This window comes from Callithrix jacchus, chromosome 13 (genome assembly GCF_049354715.1).
Source record: "Callithrix jacchus isolate 240 chromosome 13, calJac240_pri, whole genome shotgun sequence".
In the NCBI taxonomy this organism is placed as follows: domain Eukaryota; kingdom Metazoa; phylum Chordata; class Mammalia; order Primates; family Cebidae; genus Callithrix; species Callithrix jacchus.
Window position 1 is genome coordinate 39,784,521 of NC_133514.1, and position 18,268 is coordinate 39,802,788.

At 46.3% G+C, this 18,268-nt stretch overlaps 1 protein-coding gene across 4 annotated transcripts in view; it reads left to right on the plus strand.

The window, feature by feature from the left end:
- PLEKHA2 (pleckstrin homology domain containing A2) overlaps window positions 1–18,268 on the plus strand; it is a 73,934-nt gene that overhangs the window by 48,056 nt on the left and 7,610 nt on the right. For all 4 annotated transcript variants that reach the window (XM_035270340.3, XM_035270339.3, XM_035270341.3 and 1 more), the window contains 5 exons: window positions 3,044–3,184; window positions 4,603–4,749; window positions 5,072–5,140; window positions 5,837–5,907; window positions 10,793–10,856. In XM_035270340.3, the coding sequence (XP_035126231.1) occupies window positions 3,044–3,184; window positions 4,603–4,749; window positions 5,072–5,140; window positions 5,837–5,907; window positions 10,793–10,856 (492 nt within the window). The remainder of the gene's footprint in view (window positions 1–3,043; window positions 3,185–4,602; window positions 4,750–5,071; window positions 5,141–5,836; window positions 5,908–10,792; window positions 10,857–18,268) is intronic.

The window sequence follows — 18,268 nt, forward strand, 5'->3', positions numbered from 1 at the left end:
TGGGAACTCTAAAAAGTTACTTCCCTCCTTCTTTGCTGGGTTTCGGGAATTCATCTGGGCCATTTAGGGGAAATTTCTACAGTTCCATGGTGATTTTGTCACTAAATACCCCCGCAAAAATCAACATCCCTAAAAATGTGGTTACATAATAACAAAACTCACAGAAAATTAGAGAGGGTAGCTTAGGTAGGTGGTGACATGCAGCAACAAGGAGTCAGGCAGTCCTGGGGCCAAATCACTTAATTTTAATGAGCTTGGGTTGACCTCATAAAGTGGAGAAAATCATGCCTAGCTGATAAGATTAGAGATAACACAGCAAAGAGGCTTATCAGTGCACTGCCTGACACTGAATGGAGGCCTGGAGAAACTGTAACTGCTGGCATCTCTCAGCCAGAAGGAAAATAGAGGTGGAATTTCTGGCCTGATTTGGGGAAGTAGGGAGGGGGCAGAGGACATCCTTGTCTATGTAAACCGAGTGCGCAGTCCAGGAAGAGAAGGTCTCATCTTCTTTGTGGGGGCCCAGCATAATCAGGGTGCGTTTTGAACAGACACCAAATGACAGGGCTCTCATGTAGCTCCAAGCTCTTGAAAGGGTCTGGATCCGTAGGCCTGTCTGACTCTGAAAGCTCTAGAAGAAGTGGGAGAGGACTTTAGCTTTTCTCATGAAATCCCAGTGACGTCCTGGCAGATAGACACAGAGTATTGCATTCTCCTGAAGGTGGGCACTGTGATGCCGGGACTCCAGTGGAAAGTCAGGGTTGAGTAGACGTTCAGCTGTTTTTTGTTTTGTTTTGTTTTTGCTTTTTTTGCAATGAAGTCTCACTCCGTCGCCCACTCTGGAGTGCAATTGTGCTGGAGTGTGATCTCGGCTCACTGCAACCTCCGCCTCCCAGGTTCAAGTGATTCTCCTGCCCCAGCCTCCCAAGTAGCTGGGACTACAGGCAGCTGCCACTACGCCCAGCTAATTTTTGTATTTTTAGTAGAGATGGGGTTTCACCATGTTGGTCAGGTTGGTCTTGAACTCCTGATCTCAGGTGATCTGCCAGCCTAGGCTTCCCAAAGTGCTGGGATGACAGGCGTGAGCCACCACACCCGGCCAACATTCAGCTGTTAATCCTGGCTTTGGGCAAATGACTCCACTGTTCTGGGCCTCTTTTTTTTTTCTTTCTTTCTTATGAATGTAAGATTTCCTCAGCGTTTGCAGACTCTAGTATAAATGAGTGAAGTGGGCAAGGAGGAAGAAATGTGGCAACAGGAATGAGGATAAGTGCCCTCTGACCCCTGGCCTCTCCTGTTTTGCTGGGGAGAATAGTAGGGACTGTGCAAACATGGAGTTTACGTTCTGTCTAAGACAGAACTGCTACATAGCCGATATTCTGGATTTTTCTGTGAAATATCTCAAAATTTAGATGCAGATTGAAAACAACACTGTGTGAGACTAACCAAACATTGTTCGGGCAAAGTCAGTCGGTGGGCCACCAATTTGCAACCTCTGGCCTGCGATTTCCAACTAACCATACAAATTCTATGATGATTTCATCAGCTATGGTACCATACCTCTGTGAAGGAAGAATAAAGATAACTCATTCTTCTTTTTTTGAATGTTGTGCCCAGGCTGGAGTGCAGTGGTGCAATCTCAGCTCACTGCAACCACCTCCCGGGTTCAACCTCCCAAGCAGCTAGGACTACAGGCATGCACCATGGTGTCCGGCTAATTTTTTTTTTTTTGTATTTTCAGTAGAGACGGGGTTTCGCTGTGTTGGCCAAGCTGGTCTCAAACTCCTGACCTCAGGTGATCTGCCCACCTTGGCCTCCTTGGTGCTGGGATTTTACAGGCTTGAGCCACCGTGCCTGGCCGATAACTCATTCTTCTAAAAGGGCTCTGTGTATAATTATTATTGCCACCTGGGATCCCTTAATTAAAATATTTTGTAATATGTTTTTCTTTTTAGTTGTGTTTCTAAAGTGCTTAGTATACTCTATCATTTGGTAACCACAACAATGCTTACAATAAATATTATTATTCTTATCATTTTATGCATGAGATGGTTTAGGCCTAGAGAGGTTTGATGATTTGCCGAAGGTCGCTCAGGTGGTTTGTGAGAGGTCAAACGTTGTACCACACGCCTTCTGGCTCCAGACTTCACAGACCCCTTGTTCTGTCCCTTCATAGGCGTGGATTTTACCGGTTCCATCTGCCCAGAATGGCTTCCCCCAGCTTCGGGTTCCCAGTTTCATTCATTCATTTATTATTTTTTGAGACAGGGTCTCTGTCGCCCAGCCTGGAGTACAGTGGTGTGATTATGTTTCACTGCAGCCTCCAACTCCTGGGCTCAAGAGATTGTCCCACCTCCGCCTCTTGAGCAGCTATGTGCTACCACGCCTGGCTAATTTTTTTCGTTTTTGGTAGAGACAGGATCTCACTATGTTCGCCAGGCTGGTCTTGAACTCCTGGGCTCAAGTGACCCTCTTGTCTTGGCCTCCCAGTGTGCTGGGATTACAGGTGTGAGGCCTCAGACCTGGCCCCAGGCTTCTGTTTAGCCTCCAGGTTGCCGTTTGAGCGTCTCCCTGCTTCCTTCTCTGGACACCTCCCTGCCCACTCTGTTTCCAGAAGGTCCCTGCTGTGTGCTGCCTCAGCTCCCGTGATCTTTTTGGTGCCACTCACCACCATTTATAATCAGTGTGTTTGTTTTACATATTTTTTTGGTTATTCTCCCTACTAGCATGTAAGTGTCATGAGGGTGGGGATCCATGTGTGTTTCACTTGACACTTGATCTTTGGTTTCTAGCCAGGGAAGGGCTGGCTTATAGTAGGTCCTCAAGAAATCCCTGGAGTCGGTTTGTATCTGTGTGTGGGGAGGGCACTGCTGGCTGAGCCGCTCACATTTGGATTTGGACTGTGGAAGGCCTGGGGAGGACACGGATGTCTGACTATAATTGATTGGCACATTAGCTTTTCTCTCGGCACCCCCATTCTGCTTTGGGCTCCCCACGTTTCCTAAACCTTCTGTTCCCCAGTGACTGTTGCTGCCGCTTTCCCCAGGTACCCAAAGGTGGGGGCCTGCCTGTGACCACGGAAGTTCTCAAGAGCTTAGCAGCTCCTCCAGCCCTGGAGAAGAAGCCACAGGTGGCCTACAAGACAGAGATCATTGGAGGGGTGGTGGTCCACACACCCATCAGCCAGGTGAGGGGCCTGACTGGGGATGCAGTAGGAGTCGGGGTGTAGAAGTGTCCATGGTGTGCCCATGATGTGCTCACAGCACTGTACTGGGGAAGGGAGGGTGGGAGTGGGGGAGCTGGTGCCAGTAGAGCCATCAGGAAAGTACAGGGCACGTTACATCCCCATTCATGGCTGTTAGTGATGGCAGTGCAGAAGTGGAGGCCACTGCATCTTTTTTTTTTGAGGTGGTGTCTCTCTCTATTGCCCAGGCTGGAGTGCAATGGCGTGATCTTGGCTGACTTACAACCTCCACCTCCTGGGTTCAAGAGATTCTCCTGCCTCAGCCCCCTGAGTAGCTGGAATTACAGGCATGTGCCACCACACCTGGCTAATTTTTGTATTTTTAGTAGAGGTGGTGTTTCACCATGTTGTCCAGGCTGGGCTTGAACTCCTGACCTCAGGTGATCCACTCGCCTTGGCCTCCCAAAGAGCTGGAATTACAGGCATGAGCCACCATGCCCAGCTGCCACTGTATCTTGAAGCCATGTGGCCCGTGTACAGGAGACACAGGAGATGAGCTCTTGTGAAACCCACAGGAAATGGGACAGAGGAAGGTGACGAGGCCGGAAACCAGCCCAGTGTCCCTCCTGGTTCGCATTCTCTATACTTCTGTTTCTCCTGGGTCGGCCCAACCTCCCTGACGCTGGCTCTGTGAAAGTACCCAGTTGAGTGCATGACAGAGCAAAAGAAAGGTTTATTTTCCTGTTTAAATTATTTTATTTAGTTAATTTGTTTTTTGAGACGGGTCTCACTCTGCTGCCCTGGCTGACGTGCAAATACACATAATCATGGCTCAGTGTAGCCTCTGTTTCCTAGGCTCAGGCAATCCTCCCACCTCAGCCTTCCCAGGCTCAAGTGGGACCATAGGCAGGTGCCACCATGCCTGGCTAGTTTTTTGTATTTTTTGATGGAAATAGGGTTTTGCCATGTTCTTATTTAATTTTTTTTAGAGACAGAGTCTTGCTCTGTCACCCAGACTGAAGTGCAGTGGTATAAGCATGGTTCACTGCAACCTCCAACTCCTGGGCTCAAGCCATCCTCCCACCTCTGCTTCCTAAGTAGCTGGGACTACATGCCTGGCTTTAAAAATTTTAAATTTTAATATCAAAATTAAAAAAAATTTAAAACAATTTTTAATTTTTTTGTAGAGACTGGTTCTCACTGTGTTGCCCAGACTGGTTTCAAACTCCTGGGCTCCAGTAATCCTCCTGCCTTGGCCTCCCAAAGTGTTGGGATGACAGGCATGAGCCACTGTGCCTACCATTTATTTCTTCTTTGACTTCGGGCAAAGAGGCGAGAGATTCTTCAGGTAGAGGGAGGTGGGTGGGGATGCGGCTGCATAGAGGGAGGGAGGTGCTGATCCTGACCCTGTTTCCTTGCAGAACGGTGGGGACGGGCAGGAAGGGAGTGAGCCTGGGTCCCATGCCATCCTTCGAAGGTCTCAGAGTTACATCCCCACATCAGGCTGCCGTGCTTCCACCGGGCCTCCCCTCATTAAGAGTGGTTACTGCGTGAAGCAAGGGAACGTGGTGAGTGTCAGCACAGGGGCTGGAATGGGATTCTTGTGACTCCTCAGAGTTAGTGGCTGTAGACATAGCAGAGGGGAGAGGAGATTGACAGGAGTTGCCTCAGTCTCCATCGAGCCTCTACCTTCAAGGATGAGATTTTGGGACTGACCATTGGCCCCCACCTGTCAGAGGTATTGCCCCTGATATGAAGAAACCCTTGTCCCTGATGAACATGGGAGCCAGATTTCCATGGGGCAGGGTCCCTGGGAGCTTAGCATTAGAACACCCTCCACAATGCTGGGGACCTCTTGCTAAGGTTACGTCCTTTATTTTTTTATTGCAGCGGAAGAGCTGGAAACGTCGCTTCTTTGCACTTGATGACTTTACCATCTGCTACTTCAAGTGTGAACAGGTTTGTAGTAGCTTTGCTGTCCTTCTGAGAGGTCATGGAAACTAACAGGTGCACAGATGCACACTCACAGGAGAGCGTGCATGAGGGGAGATGTGGGCATAGAGAGATTTCAAAGGCGCCTCTGTCTTATCTCCATCCACTCTGTGCACACATCTTGACAGTGACAGTAAAGTGTCCTCTGCAGTGAGCTGTGGAGTGGCTAGAGTCACAGCAACACAGCATCTTCTTAGATTTTTTTTCTTGTTTCTTGTTTTTGGAGAGAGGGTCTGTCACCCAGGCTGGAGCACAGTGGTGCCATCATGACTCACCGCAGCCTTGACCTCCCAGGCTCAAGCGATCCTGTCACCTCAGCCTCTGAAGTAGCTGGGATAACAGGCGTGTGCCACCACACCCAGCTAATTTTAATTTCTTTTATTTTTTTGTAGAGACAGGGTTTCACTATGTTGCCCAGGCTGATATTGAACTCCTGGCCTCAAGCAGTCCTCCTGCCTTGGCCTCCCAAAGTCCTGGTATTACAGGCATGAGCCACACTGCCCAGCCAGATTTTTTTTTGTCTTGCTGATTATTTTGAGACCAGGTTGTTTGTCAACCTGATTTGAGCTGACCATCTCTTAGAAAGCGGTGTTGATCAGCTGGTCTGGGTCATGATATGACACAGACAGCCTCACTTACCTGTCTCTCTGTTCTTTCCACCAGGATCGAGAACCACTGCGTACTATATTTCTTAAGGATGTTCTCAAGACCCATGAATGTCTGGTCAAGTCTGGGTAATTGTGTCTGCTTTATCTCTTCTGATCCAAACCTCCATTTGTCCTCTTAAATCTCTCTTTACTACCCTTTAGAGACTCTATGCCAGAGTTATCTTCTTCAAGGAGCCAGGTACAGGAGCCTAACTAGCACCTTGTAGCTGACTCAGTGCATCCAAGCCAACGCAGGGAGGAGACCGCCCTGGGCACACTTGCCCTCTTCCCATACCTTACTCTGGCTCCCAAGCAGACAGGCCTGTGTAATAGATTTTGGTGGCCAAAAAGAAAGGATATAGAAACAAAGAGTGGGGCTCCGATGCTTCTCAGATATTAGGATTAGATGCTCGACTCAGGCTCAGAGGAGAGCCATGCCTCTAGGTCACTAACCTCAGTGCTTCTGGTCATATCACTGTACTAGTGCCTCTTCCCTGACCTTCTTATGCCTTTTCTCCTCCTTTTGACCCTAATGTCCCATTAACACAAGGGTGATTCATAACATCTCTGTGTTACTCCCACTGGGAAGGAAGAACAGGTCTTTTTTTTGTGTTTTTTTTTTTTTTTGGAGACGGAGTTTCGCAGTTGTTACCCAGACTGGAGTGCAATGGCATGATCTTGGCTCACTGCAACCTCCGCCTCCTGGGTTCAAGCAATTCTCCTGCCTCAGCCTCCCGAGTAGCTGGGACTACAGGCGTGCACCACCATGCCCAGCTAATTTTTGTATTTTTAGTAGAGACGGGGTTTCACCATGTTGACCAGGATGATCTCAATCTCTTGACCTCATGATCCACCCTCCTCGGCCTCCCAGAGTGCTGGGCTTATAGGCGTGAACCACCTCACCCAGCCAGAACAGGTGTTTTAAAGATATTCCTCTGTCCGCTAGGAAATGGTTACCTTCCAAGTGTCACATTGCATAGGATGAGTTTGGGACTTGGCAAGGGATCGTCCAGATCCAACACCTAATACAGATGCCTATAGAACTAAAATTTAGGCCGGACGTGGTGGCTCACTCCTGTAATCCCAGCACTTTGGGAAGCCGAGGCGGGCAGATCATGAAGTCAGGAGATCGAGTCTAGCCTGGCCAATGTGGTGAAACCCCAACTCTACTAAAAATACAAAAATTAGCTAGGTGTGGTGGGTGTGTGCCTGTAATCTCAGCTACTCTCGAGGATGAGGCAGGAGAATCGCTTGAACCTGGGAGGCGGTGGTTGCAGTTAGCCGAGATCATGCCACTGCACTCCAGTCTGGGTATCAGAGTGAAACTCTGTCTCAAACAAACAAACACGCAAACAAACAAAAAAACCCCAAATTTTAGAGACCCCAAGGGTATCAAGGCATCCAGAAACCCTCTTCCTGGCCATCAATCTGCAGTCTTTAGAGACTGCGTGTTTATGTTTCTCTGTCTCAGGGCTTGTGCCTGCAGACATCAGGAAAACTGTTCACAGCAGGCCGACTCTTCTCCCATGAAGGCATGAACAGTCTTGCATGAAAACAACATGCTGTGTGACCCAGGGAGGAAGGGACAGAAGCACCCTCCTGAGTCTGGCAGTTGCAGAGTACAGCAGATGGAGGGGAGGGTTCCCAGTGACAATTTGTAATTCATGAAAGTAGCTATAGATGGAAATTCCGTAAGTGTGGCTCCAGAAGTAGGCAGAGGAAAGATTGGGCATGGTGGGAGCCTTGATTGTACTGGACCCTGGAGGGCCCTTGCAGATGTGAGACCACCTGGGCACACTGGAGAAGCTTAGAGAACCATAAGGAACTTACTATTAAATCCTGAGAGTGCCTTGAACTTTCCCTGACTCTAACTCTGCCAGCGTCACACTGAACTGAGTTAAAGAAGTCAGGGACTAGCAGGGAAGGAAGGTCCTTAGGGCTCGGGGGCTTCCAGGTCTGTTAGACTGCTTGGCCTCCCTGGAACCCAGTCCTGGGGTTTAGGACATCTTGATAATCACTGAATATTTGTTCAAGTGAATTGAGTTGCAAGGCACCGTGTAGCCTTGTGTCATTTTAAAAAAATACGTATCTTTTTAGGCCAGGCACGATGGCTTAGACCTGTAATCCACTCCCAGCACTTTGGGAGGCTGAGGTGGGTAGATCACCTGAGGCCAGGAGTTCAAGACAAGCCTGGCCAACATGGCGAAACCCTGTCTCTATTAAAAATACAAAAAATTAGCAATGTGTGGTGGCGGACACCTGAAATCACAGCTACTTGGGAGGCTGTGGCAGGAGAATCGCTTGAACCCCAGAGGCAGGGGTTGCAGTGAGCTGAGATTGTGACATTGCACTCCAGCCTGGGCAATAAGAGCAAAACTTCATCTAAATTTTTAATTTTTTTTTTTTAGATTTTTAATTTTTTAAAATTTCAGTAGTTTTTGGGGAACAGGTGTTGTTTGGTTGCATGGAAAAGTTCTTCAGTGCTGATTTCTGAGGTTGTGGTGCACCCGTCTGCAGCAGTGTCCACGGAGTCCGATGCGTAGCTTCACCCCCCTCACGCCCTTCCCACCCTGAGAAGTGGATGTGAAAGGCGTGGGGATTTCCCACCTGCTTTTCTTTCACCTCCTCAGTAGTTGTTTATGTGACTTTACTGGCTAAGCATGAATAGAATTTGAAAGGTTAAGACATTTTAGCCAGAAAGAGACTTTTTTACTTTTTGTGACAGAGTTTCACGCTTGTTGCCCAGGCTGGAGTGCAATGGCGGGATCTCCGCTCACTGCAACCTCTGCCTCCCAGGGTCAAGCGATTCTCCTACCTCAGCCTCCCAAGCAGCTGGGATTGCAGGCATGTGCCACCATGCCTGGCTAATTTTGTATTTTTAGTAGAGACAGGGTTTCTCCATGTTGGTCAGGCTGGTCTCAAACTCCCAACCTCAGATGATGCATCTGCCTCGGCCTCCCAAAATGCTGGGATTACTGACGTGAGCTGCCGTGCCTGGCGAAAGAGCCATTTTTTATTCAGAAACACAGAAAGTAATTATAGTTGGTGAAATGTGCTTCAAGTGACTATTCTGTGACATACATTATGCCAGATGCCTTCTGTACTTTATAACTAACTGGTCTTTGTAGTGACCAGCCCGATAAAGGGGGTCCTCTCATGTATCTCTGTTTTACACTTGGCGTCACAAAGGCTTCCTAAGTTTTTACAACATTCTCAAAAGTCTCTTCCCTACATTAGTCAGGATTTGCCCCAGGTCTGTCTGGCCCCTGTCCTGTTGTTCTTCCTCTTGGGTCTCTGGTCTCATGCACTCCTTTGCCCAGGCACCCGTGGCACTGGCCGAGCCCCTGCTATTTACTTGCAGGCTTTCTCATTCATGAAGCCAACTCCACCTGTGATCAGTCCTTTGCAACTCTTGGCATACAACACACAATCGAACATCCGGTGTTACAGTTTTGCTTCCTTTTGTTCTGTTTTTTTGGAGATAGTCTTGCTCTGTCCCCAGACTGCAGTGCAGTTGTTAAATCGCAGTTCATTGCAAACTCTGCCTGCCAGGCTTAGGTGATCCTCCCACCTCAGCCTCCTGAGTGCCTGGGACATAGATGTGTGCCACCACACCCTACTTATTTTTGTATTTTTTTTGTAGAGACGAGGTTTACCGTGTTGCCCAGGCTGGCCTAGAACTCAACTGATCTGCCCGCCTTGGCCTCCCAAAGTGCTGGGATTACAGGCATGAGCCATCATGCCTGGCCCTCATGATCTTTCATTGGGTGGGAATTAGGTCTTTTACTCCTAATATACTCCCTGACGTGTCAGGGGATATACATAAAAGGCATTTAACAGTGGGAAATAACTTGGGCTGCTCTGAGGTTTGACACTGAGCATCAGCTACTTCCTGCCCTCTTCCTTGCAGAAGTCAGGGTTTCTTTTCCAAAACCCATGCCCAGTAGTGTTCCCTAAAGAAGTGTCCTAAAGTCATCCTCTTTCCCTTTGCTTTCCCCGTCTTTAAGCTCTTCGTCTCCTGGGCCCTACACAGTGAGGCAAGGAGCAGGAGCTGAGTGAAGCTGATGGAGCTGCTACATGGGTGAAGGAGACAGTTTAGGGAATGGAGAGTTGGCTTCCTTAGGAGAGGCCAATGGCAGTGGAGTAATTAAAAGCCAAGGCTCACTGGGTGCAGTGGCTCGTGCCTATAATCCCAGCACTTTGGGAAGCTGAGGCAGGCAGATTGCTTGAGCTCAGGAGTTCAAGACTAGCCTGGGCAACATGGGAAAACCCTGTCTCTACAACAAATACAAAAATTAGCCAGAAGTGGTGGCATGTGCCTGTAGTCCCAGTGAGCCATGGTTACACCACTGGACTCCAGTCTGGGCAACAGAGCCAGACCTTGTCTCAAAAAAACAAAGAAATAAAGCAGAGACTCTGGAGTCAGACCTGGGTTCCAAATACCCAGCAACTTGGAGGAGTCATTTTGACTCTGAGTGTGGGTCTGGGTTTCCTTATCTGTAAAATGGGGAAAGTCTGAAGTGCTCCCCGGGACTATTGTGAAGATTAGATGAAATAATCTGCAAAAAAGCCCCTGAAACGGTGCTTCCCACAAAGCACCTCATACACCTTAAGGGAGGGAGGGAGGCAGGCCGGCAGGAAGGAAACTGTAGGAGATGGTGGGTGGGGGGGCGACGGGTTGGATATTAGGCAGGAGGTTTTGGAGGGAAAAGAGCTTGTTAGAACTGCTGCTGGGAGAAGGGGCTGGGGAGGGTCCATCTGGATGGAAGAGCCTCCTGAGACCCTCTAGGAAATGAGGAAACCTCTGGAGTGTTGATTTCAAGGCAGGAGCTTGAGGAAGAAAGGCTGGGAACAACCCCTGCCATGCAACTTCCATTTTTATGGTCGAGGGCACTGGAGTCTTAACTTCGGACATATTGATCCTCCATGTGTATGCCAGCTGCCGTAATGTTCTTTCTCTTTCTCCGTCTAGTGATCTCTTAATGCGGGACAACCTGTTTGAAATAATAACAAGCTCCAGGACCTTCTACGTGCAGGTAAAATGCTCACTTCCAAAAGACTCCGGCATTCTGTTTCTGTGAATGGTGCATTCATCGGCCCTGTCCTTTCCTTTGCTTTCTCTTCTCATTTGCTTGAAGTTTCTAGGCAGTAAATTTAGCCTTTGAGAGTCAGTCTGAGTCCCATTTCATCCAAAACAGGATGTTTGCCAAAAGCTTCCCAACCATAAAATAATGAAAGCAGGTTGAGCCGCTCTACTGGGGAATGTGAGTGTGTACCAGTTGCTCTCAGCTGCTAGGCTCCAGCTAAGCAGAGAAAAGGAGAACTGGTCAGTAATTTCACTTCTCCTTTGGAGGGTATTTATAAGTCTCGTCTGTGTGTGGACATTACTGTGTGCGGAAGGACAAAAGCACAGAGGGCCCTGTGCAGGCACCAGGTGCACAGCCCAGCTGCACAGAGGAAGCCATTGTTCAGGCTCTGACGGTTCACTTATCAGGAGCTTCTCCCTCCACCCGCAGCTCTGGAGTTCTCCCAACTCCTTCTAAAGTCATTGGAGCTAGAAAGGCAGATTTCCAAGCAGGGACTAGACTTTCAGGGCCAAGTCCTCACCCAGCCTGCCTAGCAATACACAGAGAGTGCCTTGATTTGCAGCCTCGTGGTGATGCTGGCCTTAGTATTAAAACTGACACTTAAGGCCGGGCGCGGTGGCTCATGCCTGGAATCCCAGCACTTTGGGAGGCTCAGGTGGGTGGATCACTTGAGGTCAGGAGTTGGAGACTGGCCTGGCCAACATGGTGAAACCCCGTCTCTACTAAAAATACAAAAGAATTAGCTGGATATGGTGGTGTGTACCTGCAATTCCAGCTACTTGGGAGACTGAGGCAGGAAAATCACTTGAACCTGGGAGGCAGAGGTTGCAGTGAACCAAGATTGTGCTACTGTACTCCAGCCTGGGTGACTGGGTGACAGAGTGAGACTCTGTCTCAAAGAAAAGAAAAAGAACAGAAATAAAAACCTGACAAGTAAGCAGGTTGGTTTAAAGGCGGGGCTTCACAACTCAAGCTTTTCAGAGCTCCCACTGTCCTTTCTTCTCTGCTGCGTGTAGTTCCCTGGTAAGCAGCATCCCTTCCCCAAGGGGCTGGTACCCTTTTCCATTGCTTGGGCAGCAGTTCCTGTCACGAGTCCTTCCGCCCGAGCCCGGCAGGCGTTTGAGTCACTTAGTCATCTCAGGGCTGCACCCATTTGGACAAACACATGCCATCCAGGAAGGGACAACGGAGTGGGGCCTGGGGGCTTGGGAGCAAACTGGAGCTGTGGAATGGGCTGCCATGGGCATCAGAGCTACTCATTCACTGGCACCATTACCACTCAGGGACAAGGTTTAACCTGTAGATGCAGTACAAGTTTGTAGTTCTTGCATTCCACAGATACTTGTAGAGTATCCTCAGAGTACTGGGCATTTTGTCTCAGGCTGGGAACACCAGGTTAAACGGAATGAATCTTGAACCCAAGAGAGAGAGCTCATCAAGTCTATAGGTAGTTAAATGGTGGCATGGCGCAGGGGAGGGAGCGTTGGGGGAGATGGACCCACAGGGTAATTGGCAGACAGTGAAATGATTCTGTATGACATGGTAATGGTGGGCGGGTGATGAAGAACTTCACAGCACAAGGACTTGACCTAATGTATGAAAATTGAGAAAAAAATTTAGGAAGTCAAGTCATGTTCCAAAGATACTACATCATCTACATGTCACATTCTGCATTTCCCAGCAGGAAATGCAGAATGTGACAATAGTCTAAATGTATTACAGGTCCTCCCTGAAGGGGTAGGGGAATACAAAATTTTTAAAATGGTGTGATAAGTGCTACTGCCGTTAGACTGAAGACAGGTTGCCACGTGAATCATAAGCAAGGCGCCTCACCCAGTCTTAGGGAGTCAGGGCAGGGTTCCTGAAGAAAGATACAGCTAAAGTCTGTGGGAGGAAGAGTGGCCCAGGCAAAGGAAGTAACAGGTATTTTTTAAAAGCCTGGTGATGAAAGGAGCATAGGGCACAAAGGAGGGGACAGTTAGGCACGGAGGACCCGCACATGCCTTATTGAAGAGCATGTATTTTATCTTTAGAATTAATGACCTTAGAGGTTAAACAGAGGGCGTGATCTGATCTGCTTTGTCTTTAAAATCTACCACTTGGGCCAAGCATGTTGGATCATGCTTATAATCCCAGCACTTTGGGAGGCCAAGGCAGGCAGATCACGGGCTCAAGAGATCAAGACAAGCCTGGACAACATGGTGAAATCCCATCTCTACTAAAAATACAAAAAATTAGCTGGGTGTGGTGGTGGGTACCTGTTGTCCCAGCTACTTGGGAGGCTGAGGCAGGAGAATCGCTTGAACCTGGGAGGCAGAAGTTGCAGTGAGCCGAGATCACACCATTGCACTCAAGCCTGGCGACAGAGCAAGACTCCGTCTCTAAATAAATAAATAAATATCACTTGGAAGTTATTTAGCTTCCACAGCCTTGTTTTTCTCATCTGTGAAATGGAGATGATTCAACCCCAGTCCTTTTAATGACATGCTGTCAAGGATTGCTGGGCCCCATGCAGTGTGGGATACGGAGGAGAAAGGGCTAAGATAGGACGAGAGAGAACAGTTTGAAGGCTGTTGCTAATAATTTAGCGAGGGATAAAGGAAGTCTGAATGAGGGTAGATGGAGAAAAGTGGAACATTTGATACATATTAAAAAGGTAGATTTTCCAGGACTTGAGAGTGGGTTGGATGAAGGGAGAGAGAATAGGTGAGGAGAATGCCCGGATGTTTGGCCTGAGCCTCAGGGTGGCTCAGGGCAGCAGTCAGTGTGACAGGAGCATGGGAAGAGGAGCTGTTGAGAGGAAACATGAGGTTAGCGTGGGTGATTCAGAATTTGCAGTGCCTGCTGGACATCCAAGGAGACGTGTTGTGAAGACCATTGGATACACACTGCTTGGCACATTGCTGACACTAAATAAATATTTGTTAAGTGAATGAGAGAGTCAGGAGAGAGCTTTGAATTGAAGACAGCAATTTGGGAAACACGAAACCCAACCAAAAGATGTTCCAAAGATATTACATCATCTACATGAGTGTACACACATTTTCCAGAAGATTCTAATCACCCTGTCTTCCATTGCCTTCTGCTCCCTACATTGCTGGGATGATAGAACACTGCCATCACCCTGAATAAATAAATGAGAGAGTGGACAAATCTGTTTACAGCACCTAACTCAAAAACAGTGGAAAGAGAAGATTATAGATAAGAAATCATTTAAAATATGTATCCATTTATTAAAAATAGTAACTACAAAGCTGGGCATGGTGGCATGCACCTGTATTCCCAGCTACTTGGGAGGCTGAGGCAGGAGGATCATTTGAGCCCCAGAGTTTGAGGGTGCAGTCACTACTGCACTCCAGCTTGGGTGACAAATCAAAACCCTTCAAAGACCCTGTCTAAAAAAAATATATAGCAATCACAAACTCATTATATGTTAACCAAACAGATTTTGTAAAAAAAAAAAATTTCTAAAAAATAGCAAGAGTAGTATTGTCTTTACATTTTTGCAAATCTTTAATGGCTGGCATAATAGAAGACAATAGGATTCTCCCATCTGCTTCTGCGTGCTATCTGTGGTCATATGTTATTTTAATTGAAGAATATGGAGAAAATATGGCCTCACACAGATGTGTATTTGGAAAAAAGGAATATTTTAATAGCCTTTTTAGGTAATTGTGGATATTTAATTCTATACCAAAATTTGACAAAGGTTAATTTCTTAATGTTTAGGTGCAATGTGGACTCTAAAGCCATATCAAGAAAGTTTTATACTCTTACATTAAAATCCATCGGTCAGTTTTACACTTTGAATAAATACTTTTTATCCATGCATGGTTTTTAACAGCATGCATTGGTCATTCAGAAAATAGTGGTCTCACCGAGATATGCAGATGTTCAAAATGTTGACACATTTTATTATGTACTATCCAAAAATCACATCATGAAAATATTACCACTAATATCATTAACAGTCTTTGAGTGTAGAATACTGCCAAGCTCATGGAGGCACCCGGAAGTTTTTTGAAATTCTAATTTTTGCTTTGAAAGCTTAAAACTTACTCATTTGGGGGATAAAAATCTACCAAATACCTAATTCTGAATTCAAAGTTTGACTGACAGTTTGATGTTAGTCATTTGTTCTAAAGTAAAAATAATGTTTTAGGCTGGGCACAGTGGCTTACACCTGTAATCCCAGGACTTTGGGAGGCCAAAGCAGGAGGATCACCTGAGGTCAGGAGTTTGAGACCAGCCTGGCCAACATAGTAAAAATACCAAAAATACAAAAATTAGCCAGGTGTGGTAGTGCACACCTGTAATCCCAGCTACTTGGGAGGCTGAGGCAGGAGAATCGCTTGAACCCAGGAGGCAGAGTTTGCAGTGAACCAAGATCACACCACTGCACTCCAGCCTGGGAGACAGAACAAGATTCTCTCTCAAAAAATTAAATAAATAACTAAAAATTGTGTTTTACATGAAAGGTGAAAGAATATGACTACTGGTAGAGTTTGGTGCTAAGATGCTGGCAGCTTTACCCACTGTGCCAAAGTGTCATTCTGACCCGCTCCCCAAGGCTATGCTTAGTAAATCTGCCAGAAAGAACCATTCATCTTGAGTATCTATAGAGCTAGACCAAAGATCACGGCAGATCAAGGTGGAGAAGACTCCCAGAAAGCAGAGAAAGACTCAAGTTAGATTCTAATGACTGAGGTATTGCCCATTTAACTCACATGTCGCATTTATGTATAGTTTGTCCCCTGTGATTTCTCACACTGTAGTAGTCTTTTCTGTAAGTAAAAAGCTACCATTGTTTTCTTTTTTGGGTGAGATGGAGTCTCATTCTGTCACCAGACTGGAGTGCAGTGATGCAATCTTGGCTCACTGCAACCTCCGCCTCCCAGGTTCAAGCAATTTTCCTGCCTCAGCTTCCCAAGTAGCTGGGAATACAGATGCATACCACTACACCCAGCTAGATTTTTTGTATTTTTAGTAGAGATGGGGTTCCACCATGTTGGCCAGGATGGTCTCGATCTCCTGGCCTCATGATCCACCTGCCTCGGCCTCCCAAAGTGCTGGGATTACAGGCTTGAGTCACCATGCCAGGCCAAAAAGCTGCCATTTTTTGGACACCTGGATGTCCCAGGTATAGTGCTAAACAACTTACAGGTAGTATAAGTTAAAGTTTGTCACTTTGTAGTATAAGTAGTATAAGCTGATCACTTAAATCTCAGCTGTCTCTGAAGTTATCTCGTTTACACACAGGAAAATGAAGGCTTCGAAGGTAAATTATTTGTGCAAAATCATAATCCAATGAATTATGGAACCAGCTGGGAAGCACCAGGTGCTGGACAAGACTTGCTCACTTGGGTTGTTTACGAGCAGCCTGGTCCAGGCTGGGTGCAGTGGGTCACACCTGTAATCCCAGCACTTTGAGAGGCTGAAGTGGAAGGATTGTTGGACTCCAGGAGTTCAACACCAGCCTGGGCAACCCAGCGAGACCCCTGTCTCTAAAAACAAACAAACAAAAGTTAAAAAAAAAAAAAACAAAGCAAAAAACCAGAGCAGCCTGGTCCAGAGCCCCTGATACCCTGATATAGGGGGTATGGCCACAGACAACCAGAAAAGTCTGACTCTATTGGGGAAGACCAACTTGGGGTACCTGGGTATCTTGGTAAATGGATTGTCATGACCAAAAATCCAAGATCTGGAAATAACCAGGTATGTAAGCAGGTGGAAAGACCAGTGATTTCATCAAGATTGTCAGCAGGTAAACAGTACTCAGTTCTGGGCAAAAGTTCAAAATCAGATTTCAATTCTTGAGATACCAGGCAAGCAGAAGTCACCATTTTCCCATTTCCCATTCATAGAGGGTCAAGGGAATTAGGCATTTAATCAAGAGGAAAATTAGTTACTCGAAATAAGAAATGTGGTGCAAACTGGTCTTAGGAGCTTGGCATTAGCCCAGTTGTCAGAACTAGGGTGCTATAAGTGGACTCAAGTGAGTTGCAGAGTGTTGCATTAAACTCTTTGGATACTTGCTGTTTAATTTAGACTACAGGGTGAATGATGTCACCCAGAACTATGTAGTGTGCAATCTACACAGTCATATGTGGCAGGACTGTGTCTAGAGATGGCATTAGTTCTTGGGAAAGGAGGGCTGCAGTGATTGGGAATAGAATGAAGGAAGAGTTGCCTAAAAATTTTGGATAGTGGTAATGGCAGTAATCGGAGGTAGATAGGGAAGCCTTTATGGATGGCCTCTAGAATTCATTGCTTCAAACCATTGTATCTATTATAGTGCTGGGCTTATGTTAGATGGTCAATAGAATCTTACCGTACTGCAATAAAACTGCAGGTTGCAATAAGTCATTTTAATACCCTTTGTCCCTCTCATCTCAAAAACTGCCCTCGAGGAAAAACCCTACTATTTCTTTCGAACCAAGCACCAGAAACAGGTGCACACACATAAGCACACCAGGAAGAGATGAAGCTATGACCTTGGTACTTCCGTTTTTGTTTAACTGTGTTTAAAGCATGTTTTTAGTCTGATAGTAATTCATCACGGGTGGGTGCACTTCAGCTGTGTGGTTTTTTTTTTTTTAACTTCTGGTTCATGAAGCTTCTTTGTGATGTGGTTTTAAGATTTTGATGAACGCTAAGCACGGGCTCTCCATAGAAGATAACATACGTACATAATCATAATTTTTGCATGCAATTTTGGAGTTTCATTGACTTTTTGTTGTTCATGAATCCCAGTTCTTGAAACTACTAGGAGAGACTATAGACCAGGCATGGCGGCTCATGCCTGTAATCCCAGCACTTTGGGAGGCTGAGGCAGGAGGCTTGCTTGAGGCCAGGAGACCCCGCTCCCAAAAAAATTTTTAAATAAAAATAAAAGATTGTAATTGTGATCTCTATAAAATAATGTTGTTTCTTCTCATATGGAATTAATTGCAATATCTGATTTTCTTTTTGAGTAGTATTTTAAAATAACATGTATTGGGGGCAGCATTTATCTTCATGGCTAAGTTACTATCTAGGTTATCTGACCAAAAAATGTTCTTAAGAAGGAATTAGAGAATTAGAGAAGAAAAATAACTGGTAAACAGTTTCCATCTTCATTAATTACTAAATGTTTTAAGAAAGAGATTTAGTTATTTTTCCTATCATATTAGCAGAGATTTAAAAAATTATAATACTTAATTCTAGAAAGGGTGAATGTAGCAAAAATGTTGGCATATGAAATTTTTATTATTGGCCAGAAATTTCTCTGTCCAGATGTAACAAGAGATTTAAAATGGTGTGAATTCTTTAATTTAGTAACTGCCTTGGGAGCTGAGGATTCCTAAATATTCCTAAATATG